The 10652-nt window shown below is 62.9% G+C and overlaps 1 protein-coding gene across 1 annotated transcript; it reads right to left on the bottom strand.

Annotated features, from left to right (window-relative positions):
• Window positions 1-1721: 1721 nt before the first annotated feature.
• Window positions 1722-5872, bottom strand: SAPCD2 (suppressor APC domain containing 2). The gene is given in 9 exon segments (XM_036262105.1): window positions 1722-1867; window positions 1934-2056; window positions 2175-2282; window positions 2534-2680; window positions 3218-3330; window positions 5272-5512; window positions 5515-5619; window positions 5622-5665; window positions 5668-5872. Coding segments are annotated over 9 exon segments (1215 nt in total). The 3' UTR covers window positions 1722-1738.
• Window positions 5873-10652: the final 4780 nt, after the last annotated feature.

Raw genomic sequence — 10652 nt, 5'->3', positions numbered from 1 at the left:
GGGCCTGGCAATGCCAACCAGGGACCTCCTGAAACCTTGTCCTCGCGGCCTCTAGGGCCACACAGCCCACGGATACCACCTGCGTGGAACACCAGGGCCCAGGGAGGCCGCTGTCCTTGTCCCCTTTGTGTAACCAGGTTACCCCTGCAGCCGAAGGGTCTTCAGGTGGCGGGACTCCTGATGACAGTCACCCCAGGGCAGACCTATGTCCAGTCTTCTGCCTCCCAAGTTGACTGGCTGTTTCCACCCACCCTGGAGGGCGGGGGAGGAGCAAGCTGGGTGAAGCAGGACAGGGTGCTCTGGATGGAACAGTATGATGCAAATCCCAGAGGTGGGGGGCGGGCTGCCCCAGCACAGCCCACTACCAGAGGTATGCACGGGCCCACGCCACTGGGGCTGGGGCCTGCCAGGGGACCATGGGAGGGTTAGGAGCAGGAGACTGTGGTTTTCAGTTCTGGAAATGTCACAGTCTGCATTTGGAGAACTGGGGAGCAGAGGGACCCCAGTGAGGGCCTCAGGGTTTGGAGAACTGGTCCTGAAATGAGAGAGGGAGGGGCAAATCCAAGAACTATGAAGAAGGCAGATGAGGTGGTCCTGGTGGGCAGGCCCTCTCCTTGGCTGGCACTGGTCTAACCACTGCACGAGTCTGCCTGGGTGCTGGAGGCCGTACCCTGCCTTCCCAGACCTGCCCCCTCGTGCTCCCTTCCGGGTGGACCTGCCCCAGCCTCTTCCTCAGTCCTGCAGCTCCCCCTTCTCTGAGCAAAATGCTGTCTCCCAGCCCAGACCTGGGGCCAAAGGTGGGGTAGGGGAAGAATATGACAGGCGGGGGTGCATACCTGGTGGGGGTACTAAACCTACCAGGCACCTCATGGCATGTCTGGGATTCCCAGGCTCACCCCCCCCACCCCTGGTGAGGGCCACACTGGAGCCAACTGGTGACCACAGCTTGCCTTGGCCAGGCTGCCTGGTGGGCCCAAGGTCCGGAGCCTGGGCCAGATTGCCCAGGAGAGATGATGGCTAAGCCATGTTGGTTTAGGCTCCAGTCAGTGTGGAGGGGCAAGCAGGGCATCCCCCAACATCATCCATCCCCCAGGGCCCCTGGAACCAGGTCCAGGCAGACCCCCACACCTCGCCAGCCCCGCCCCCTCCATCTGTTCACGCTGAGGGCCAGCCTCACAGTGTTGGTGCCCTGGGTTGAGAGAAGATACTCTTGGGCCCCAGGTCCAGTCAGGGCCGGGCCCTCAGGTGTCCCAGCCACCTCAAGGTCCTCTACTCCCAGCCCCACATGAGATACCCTAGTGGGAGCTTCAGGACCCATGACCAGCGTGCAGGCGATGCCCTCTGCTGGCTGCTGTCAGAAGTGCAGCCTAGCCTGACCAGCACGGTTCACTGGAGACCCCCGAGGGGAGGGGAGCCAGGCCAGCTGTAAACATGAGGCAGGGCTGCCACAAGCCCACTTGCCCAGGGTGCCCGACACCTCGTAAACCCGAGGAGGGGTCCCCACTGTCCACTGACCGTGGTATTAGCAGCTTTAGTCTGTGCCTGCACAATGGAGCCCTGCCCCAGGTCAGCCCCCCAGCCCCAGCCCAGGGTGGGGGGCTGGGGGAGGCTGGGAGAGCCCAGACCAGGAGGAGAAAGGGCTATGTCCAGGCCAGCCGGGTGGCCTTCAGCCTGCGAGGCTGGGATCAAGGGGTGCCCGCCCAGGGCCGGCGTCAGGCTGGGAGCCCGTGTCCGGGTGTTAGATGAAGGTGGAGTCCAGAGGCCCGGTGTCCTGCTGGCTGAGGGCACGGGCCTCAAACAGCTGCTTGATGAGGGCGGATTTCTCCTGCTCCAGCTGTGTGATCCGCTCGCTCTTGTCGGTCACCTCCTGGAAAGGGGGGCGCAGTCAGGGCCTAACAGGCCGCCAGCCACGCCCAGCCCTCCCACACCTCACCTGGGTGAGAAGCCGGTTCTGCTCTTTCAGCATCAGGATGGTCTGCTGCTGCCAGTCGGGTGCTGGAGGCGAGGTGGGGGCCAAGGTGGGGCCCGGGGGCCCCAAGGAGGATGAGGGCACAGCCTACAGGAGGACACAGTCAGGCAGGCCTGGCATCCACGGCTCCACCTCCAGGACAGGGTAGAGGTGGCCGGGGCACTCACCGTGCCGGCACAGGGCAGAGGGTGGCCGGGGCACTCACCGTGCCAGCACAGGCTGCAGCCAGCAGCTCCCCCAGGAACCTGGCCACCTCCTGCACCTTGGGCAGCAGTCGCCCCAGCGGGCGGGGGCTCCCCTCAGCCCCAAAGTCCTAAGACGAAGCAGGGGAGGGGTGGTCAGAGAGCAGGGCCAGCCCAAGGTCAGCCACCATGCCTTGACGGGGTCCCCACAGGTGGCCCTCCTCGCCCCTTGAAGTTACTGCTCAGAGCCGAGAATCCAAGTGGGGGAGCATCACTGTGGGGGGGCTCCCAGCACCCGAGGTGGAGGGACAGCCGCTGTGTCCTGGAGTAGGTGGGTGGTCACTGTAGGGGGGCCCACCTGGGGATGGGCAGCATCACTCACGGTACTGGCCCTGCTCTGGCCCAGGCGGCGCTGGCGCTCCTGCACACGCTGTAGCTGCTGCTGGTACCAGTCGCGGCCCCGAGCCATCATCTGCAGACCCTGCAGCAGCACCTCCTTCTCCTGCTCCAGCTCTGCCATCTGCTTCAGCTGCCGCGCGCGGGGGTGCACACGTGCCAGTGAGCACACACGCGGTGTGGGCCTGCACGCACCTACCCGTAGGCGCGCCTGCAGGTGAGTCCCCACTCGCAGGGAGCACAGCCTTGTTCCTCCTCCCAGGGGGACCCGGCTTCCCCAGGGAACACGGGCCACTGTCTGGAGTTCAGCGCCCCTCGAGGACTGAGCTCCTGAGGACTGAGCAGTGAGCTGGGCCAGTGGGGCAAAGGGAGCCTCGGGCAGCAGGCTGGGCCGGGCAGTTCAGGAGGCCAAGCCTATTGCCACAGCTCACCCAGGCGCCATCTCCCAGAAGGACTTCCCGACCTGACCCTGGGCCATTCCATTCCTCAGGCGGATTCAAGCCTGGGTGGGGAGAGGTGTTTAGAACTGACCCCATTCCTGTCGCAGGCCACCCCTGGGACCCAGGCCTGGCTGTCCCCTCCCCGGCAGAAGGGTGGTCCAGGAGACCAAACACGGGAGCCAAGTCCAATCTTAGGCCAGATGGAGAGAGTCCCAGAGCCCTGGACTCACCAAGTCACAGTCCACCCCATTTGTGATGGTGTGCCTTCGACGTTCGCCCCGGGCACGGGAGGCCCGCCGCGCGTCCCCGCCGCCTGGCTCCCAGGCCCTGCAGGCCGCCGCACCTGCAGGAGTGAGGGCCTGGCTCACCTCCAGGCCTGACTAGTCAGTCTCAACCCCGAAGCCTGGCTTCCAGGCCCTCCCCACAACGCCCTCCCCACCCCTGGCCACACAAAGCTGGGTCCAGGCCTGCACGCCTCTGAGGTCATGAGCAATTCGGAGCCTCTTGGGGCCCCTCCCCATATCAGTCCAGCCCCGGAGTCTGAGGCAGGGGACCAGCCCAGTCCACACCTCACCTGGCTGGGGTCTGGTCCCCACCTGACTCCCACCAGCTCCCCTCACATCTGCCTTGGGCCTGTAACTGCATGTCTGCACATGACACACATGTGTGTACACACATGTGCAGACTGTGAGTTTCCTAAGGGCAAGGGCTTACCCAGCTTGTCTTTGTACCCCTAGTGCCCACCTTGGAGCTCAAAGGCTGCAGGTATGGAGTGAGAAAGGGGGGCCTCTGGTCTTCCCCACTCCTCTCCTTGTAGCTGGGCCTTTAAGGGTAAGTTAGCTCTGGCCAGTTTGCTCAGTGGTTAGAGCGTCGGCCCACAGACCGGAGGACGGTAAGTTAACGCAGGGGACATGTGGAGCCTTGGGTGGCAGAGACCTGACTTCCCCAGGTAGGGATCGCAGTGCAGGCACAGTGCACCCTGCAGGCAGCAAGAGCGTCTGCAGCTCACCCTCCACCTGCAGCCAGTGGGAAAACCAGGTTCCCCCCCCCGCCCCCCTCCCCCCAGAGCCTCCTGGAGGGCCAGCCGCTTCCCTGGGGGACGGGGCCGCATGTGCAGGGCCTCCCGGGGCGGAGGACAGGGGTGCAGGTATGGAGGGCACCCTCCCTTGGCTCCCTAGCACTACCCTCCACACCATGCTCATCTTTAGAAGTCAAGGGAGTAGGAGAGTGATCCAGGTAGTGGGTGCAGGTGTGCCTGTCATGGGCGCGTCCAGAGGGTTGGCACAGGTAGCATGTGGGCCGCCAGCCAGCCCTGGCAGACATGCTCCGAGCAGGCCCAGAGTTCACGTTGCAACCTGCAGTGCTGTGTGGTGGAGAAGGTACAGGCAGAGGGAGGCTGGTGGGAGAGGGACACCCAGAAACCCGGGCCCAGTCTACACTGTCAAGTCCACAGGCAGCTCCCAGGCCCCCACATTAACAGTACACTAGATATCCGGCTGGATGACCAGCAGGCAGAGGCTGGGGCAGGAGTCCAGCGACCCTGGCAAGCAGAGTGCCGCACAGAAAGCGCTAGAACCTGCCCCTTGAGGAAGGTCTCACATCAGCCACAGTGCAGGTCCTACTAGCAGGGAAGGCAGAGGGGCATTCAGCACTCTCCGTCCCTGCCCACTGGACCAAAAGCCAGGCAGGGAGGGCGCTTGCTGGCCAGCCCCAGAGGCTGTGGTCTGTGTTCCTCCCTAGCCCCACAGGCCGGGAAGGCCCACCCATCCCTGGCAACCCGGCCAGGTCCTGCTGCAGCAGCAGCCCCTGACTACCCTGCCTTTGGTGGGGGTAGTGGACCCAACCCTCTTGGCCCAGAGGTCAGACGGAGAAGGATCCAAGGAGACAGAATGGGTCCCTCCACAGCCTAGGGGACCCTTTCTCGTCTGCACTAGAAGGAAATGTCTCCACCTAAGCAGTCACCAGCGATGAAACCGAGGGTCCAGTTGTCCCTAGGTGTAGGGCAGGTCTTCGAGGAGAGAACCCCCTCACACCCAGTGCCCAGCTCATGGTTGGTACAGGAGTTCCTGCTGGCCTCATGCTGTGGTGGGGGAAGGGCTAGCCTGGCTCCTGGCTCCTGAGCACACAGGGACAGGTAGGAGGCCTCTTTCCCGTCCAGGTTCACGAATCCAGGAAGAGCTGCTCGACCCGCCCCCGTGGAAGATGCACGGGCGGCACTTCTCGGGCTCCGGCCTCGGGTACAGGTCGAGGTGGGGAGCTACCAGGCGAGCCGCCCCGCACTCACCAGCGTCCTCGCTCGGGCTCCGCTCCAGCGCCGCGCCCTGCGGCCGCTCGGGCTCCGCGAGGCCGGGCGCCGCCTCCGCCAGGCCGCACAGCTTCTCGAGGCTCCGGGCCGCGCCGCCGGGGCCGGCCGCCGGGGGGCGCGCGCCCAGGGGCAGGGGCTTCCTCTCCAGGACCGTCCGCGGCTCCTCGGCGGGTGTGAACACCAGGCGCTGCGGCGGCAGCGGTGGCGGCTGGCCACCGGACCGGGCCGCGCCGGGTCGCCTCCCCGGGCCAGGGCGCGCGCCGGGCCCCGAGGGCCGCCGTCGGCGCTCACAAGCGAGGTGCGCAGGCCGGCCACGAAGCGCTCGAATCGGTCAGGTAGCCGCTGGCCGGGGCCACCTGGCGCAGGCCCTCCGCACGCCGCGGGGCAGCTCCCGCGCGTCGGCTCCCTGCCAGCGGGACTCGATCTCGCGCAGGTGCACGTAGCCGCGCCGCCGGTCGTCCAGGATGTCGGAGAGGGTGCGCAGGCTCTGCAGGAAGGCGCGCGGCAGCCCCTCGGTGCCGGGCTCCGGAGGCGCGGCGGGAGGCGGGCAGCCCGGCTCGGCCATCGCAGCTCCGGCCATGGGCCTGCCGACCGGGCTCCGTCCAGGGCCCACCCCAGGCTGGGTCCCCGCGCGGCCCGACGGCGGGGCCGGGCCGGCGCGCGCAACCGGTTTCGACAATAGCTGCTAGTTTTTGAATGGGCCTCCTCGTGGCGTCAGTGCTCATTAGCATTCGCGGCGGCCATTGGCCGAGGCTGGCCCATCTCCTCCCCGATTGGCTGAGAGACCGCCGGCCCAGTTTGATTTTCCGGCGGAGGGGCCAGCGCTTCCCCGCGCTCTGGCCGCGGAGCGTGGCGGGGCCGGGGAAGTGCGGGGGCCCAGACCTGGCAGGGGCGGGTCCCCCCACTCCACCTCCCCAGTGGCCTCGCCCGGTGGGGAAAGGAGACCCAAGCGGGCCCCCTTATGCTCCCCAACCCCACCGCACCAACCCTCTCGCCGCGGCTCAGTCCTCTCTCGGATTGGCCGACCCGCCTACCTTTCCGAGGGGCGGGGCCTGGCACCAAATACAAAATCTGTCCCCAGGTGGCCTCGTGGGATAAGGATGGGGAGCACAGCCCCTCTAGAGACCCACCTTCCCCCTCTGGCTCCCCTGGGCGTTCTCCGCTGAGGGTCTCGGGCACAGACATCGCCGACTCTGGGGCCTCTTTCTCTTGCGACAGGCGGGCCCCAAGAGGATTGTGGGCTCCAGCCAGCTGGGCGCTTCCCCTCACAGAGGCCTCTGTGTCCCCACTGCTGCTAGCTCCTCCCCTGGTCCCTAGGGACAGCCTGGCCTTTCCTGCCTCTTGCAGGACAAAGCCACTTTTTCCTGTGTCCCCAGATCCCCATCTGGCGACCAGCTCTCCGCAGCTCCCAAAGTCCTCTGCTCCAGCCTCTTCCTCTTACTGGACACTTCTTCAGCTGCTCTTCTGAGTCTCAGACTTCTCAGGCCAGCTAGGCACCCCTATGCTTCAGGGCCCCTTCTTCCTTCCCAGCCAGATCCAGTCACTCTGTCTGGGCAGCCTCGGTGGGCACCAGCCTGCTGTCCAGCTCTGGGAGCCTGTCTCAGGACTAAATGGTAGGATGCTCCTGAAGTCAGGGAGCTGCCCAAGAGGTCTGCCTGGAACCCCCTGCCTTCACCATTGCCTGTCCTCCAGGCCCTGCCCTGGTCCCATCCCCCACCTCGCCCCACCCCCCAACTTCCCAGACATCCCCATGCCATGAGCATTTGCCACTAAGCAATATTATGTGTCATCTGCTGCTTTCTAGGCAGACTGTGGGTCTTCAGGGATAAACTAGCAAAGAGTCGCCAGTATCCCCTCCACACAGACCCCTGGCACAGGGTTCACCTTGGCACTCTGGCTGGCCTCCCTTGGGTCCAACCTGTCTTGGGTGGACTGCCTAACTGGGCCTCTGTGTCCCTGAGCCCCAAGCATTGGTGCCCTGGCCAGGGAGTGTCTTGGGTCCACTTCTCTCCTGGGGTTACCCCTCAATGTCAGAGCTTCTTTGTGGTAAGGAATTAGGGGGGGGGGCGCATAGAAAGCTGTGAGCCTGGAGCCTGGTCTGCCCCTGGCTTCCCCTTTAGTGGCAGGACCAGCCAAAGTCCCAGGACAGTCATTTGCCTTGCAGTTCACCTCTCCCTCCTGCTCTGCTCCCAGCACCCCACTCCTGGTCCCCCATGCTTAGGGTACCTGGCAACCCCTCACCTCTGGGCCTTTGGGCATGGTGGCTTTCCTACCAGGAATGCCCTTCTCTGTAGCTCCTGGCTGATCGCTGGGCATTTTTCAAATCTCTACTCAGGTACCTGACCCACCCTGAAAGTCAGATTAGATGCCCTGACCTTCAAAGTATAGGGCTGCTCTCTCCTTGCTAAGGCGGTTGTCTCCCCATGAGTCCCTGTACTCTTTGGGAGCAGGGTGGGGCCACCCTAAGGCCTGGCATTGGCCTGGCCCACAGTGACTGTTCAGTGGGTGGCCGGCCAGCATATGGAGAAACTTATCCTATCCTGGAGGTCACAGAGGAAATGCCATCTTTGGGTGGGACACCAAGCCAGGGTGAGGCCTGTGGGACAGGGAGGGCTCAGGACAGTTCTGTGGGATTAGTGTGGTGTGGGTGTGGAGGCTAGCGGCTGGCAGCGGGTGATGCTGCCGCAGCTCAGGATGGCATGGCCAGCAGTGCCCAGGCCCTGCTGGGGCCCATGAGCCCTCTGAGTTCACTGTGTTGAGGAGTCTCACCCTATGTGGGAGGCGCCCCCTGGCCCTTGGTCTGTGGGCTTCCTGGGGGCCCCTGGCTAGGCCCTGGAGGAAGGTACAGAAGAAACTGGAATCGGTGCCAGCTCAGGGCGTGGGACTAAGGTGTGGCCCTGTTCTTTATGCCCTGAACTCTGATCACTTCCCCCTTCCAACCCCCTTTCCAGCCTGGCCCGACAATTTTCCAACTCTATAGCTTTTTTTTTTTTCTTCTTTTCTTTATTGATTCTAGAGAGAGAAAGGGAGAGGAAGAGAGAGAGAGAAACATTGATGAGAGAGAACATCAATGGTCCGCCTCCTGCATGGCCCTCACTGGGGATTGGGCCCACAACCTGGGCATGTGCCCTGATCGGGAATTGAACCAGCGACCTCTTGGTGCAGGGTCGACGCTCAATCACTGAGCCACACTGGCCGGGCCCAACTCTATAGCTTTCAACTTTGCTGTCACCCTGGGGGCTCCTCAGAGCCCCAGGCCAGGTGGGTCCCCAGCGGATCCTGCACTTTGCAAGGCCCCCATCCCAGTTGTAATTATGTTCTCGCTGTGCCAGCCTGGAGCTCCCTGGAGGTGGGCAGGGGGACTGGGCCCTTCTGTCCCCTGTCTAGCACTGGGCATGGAGTGAAAGCAGGCAGCTCCCTCTCAGTCCTTGAGTCTGTCCCAGAGTTCTCTGGTCTCTACTTCTGCAGTGACAACCAGGGACCTGTGGTGGCCTCTGGACCCTGCTCCACTGAACCCTTTGGATGAGGCCCACGGGCAAAGGGAAGGTGACTCCTTGGTCACAAACCTGCCCTTGGCAGGTAGTTCAGGAGGTTATTGCCCACCTCTGCCTCACTGGCATGCCCACCTGTCTGCACCCCTGTCTGCCCGGGTGGGTCAGGTCCTTTTCTCGTGGCCCTGCAGGTACCTCTGGCTACACAGTCCCCATTGTCCAAACCCTTCTGCTCTCAGGCCCATTCCCACCTCGAGGCAGGATTCAGGGGTTGCCCTGACCAAGACAGGCCCTGAGTTCATGTTCTGACACCTGGCTTCAAGGGCATATGTGCAGGCAGGGGTGATAAGAGTTTCCATGGATTCCTGGGGTGTGGAGGCTGTTCTGCTCCCATACACACCCTCCACTGCCAACCTCTGCCCCAAACTGCCTTCAACTACCACAAACTATTGGAGCAGACCATTCATTCATTCACTCTTTCAGCAAGCAGTCCCTGAACCCTTGCTGTGGTCTGGTCACTGTGTTAGGCTTGAAACCTGACATTCATTCATTCAGTCAGCAAACACTAAGTGCCTCCTGTGTGCTGGCATAGATCTACAGTGATGGGCAGGGGGGTGAGCCAACCACATCCCTCTCTCCTGGACTTTACTTCTGGGTGGCAGGGTGGGGGCAGGCAGCAGAGAATGCACAAAGGCAGGAAGGAACAGAGAAGGATGGGAGGGTGCCCTCTGAGCTAACATGACTTGAGACGGTCTCTGAAAGGTGACATGTGACCAGAGACCTGGCAAAGCCCTTGGTCTAAGGGCTTTCTGGGGTCCCCTGGCTAGGCCCTGGAGGAAGGTACAGAAGAAACTGGAATTGGTGCCAGCTCAGGGTGTGGGACTAAGGTGTGGCCCCTGTTCTTTATGCCCTGAACTCTGATCACTTCCCCCTTCCAGCCCCCTTTCTAGCCTGGCCCGACAATTTTCCAGCTCTGTAGCTTGCTTTCTTTCTTTCTTTCTTTCTTTCTTTTAATTTTTTTTTCTTTATTGATTTTAGAGAGAGAGGGCAAGAGATAGAAACATCAAGGAAAAAGAACATCGATTGGTCGCCTCCTACATGTCCCCCACTAGGGATCAGGCCCACAACCTGGGCATGTGCCCTGACCAGGAATTGAACTGGTGACCTCTTGGTACATGGGTCAATGCTCAACCACTGAGCCACCCCAGCTGAGCTCTTTTCCTTTCTTTCTTTCTTTTTTTTCTTTATTGATTCTAGAGAGAGGAAGGGAGAGGGAGAGAGAGATAGAAACATTGATGAGAGAGAACATTGATTGGCTACCTCCTGCATGCCCCCCACTAAGGATTAAGCCCACAACCTGGGCATGTGCCCTGATCAGAAATGGAATCTGCGACCTCTTGGTGCAGGGGTCCACGCTCAGCCACTGAGCCACAACTTTGTGGGGAAGAGTTGTCCAGGTTAAAAGGAACAGCAAGTGCAAAGGCCTTGGCAGGTCTAAGACAGTCCTTGGAAAGAGGACTCCTTTTAGGCCCACAGAACGTACAGTTGGCACCCAAGGGGGCTGTGACGCTCCGCCTCCTCACCCAGAAAGGGTGTGTGGAGGGGAGAGGTCCGGTGTGCAGAACCTGTGTGCCAGGAGACACAATTGCCTCAACAGACCCAGCCTCCCCCTCGGTCGAGCGCCCCCGCCCCGGGCAGTGGGCAGGGGGTGTATTAGAACCTGCGGGGAAGGGCTCCTGGACTCGAGGCGCCACGACCCCTACACTTCCCACGTTGCTGGCGCCGGGGTCTGACTCGGCAGGCTGCGGCGGGCGCAACCCCGGAGGTCGGCCAGGAGCTCGGGGGACGGGGGCGGGGCGCTGGGGCTGG

The sequence above is a fragment of the Molossus molossus genome, unplaced genomic scaffold (assembly GCF_014108415.1).
Source record: "Molossus molossus isolate mMolMol1 unplaced genomic scaffold, mMolMol1.p scaffold_m16_p_14, whole genome shotgun sequence".
NCBI lineage: Eukaryota > Metazoa > Chordata > Mammalia > Chiroptera > Molossidae > Molossus > Molossus molossus.
This window is presented reverse-complemented; position numbering and strand designations above follow the sequence as displayed.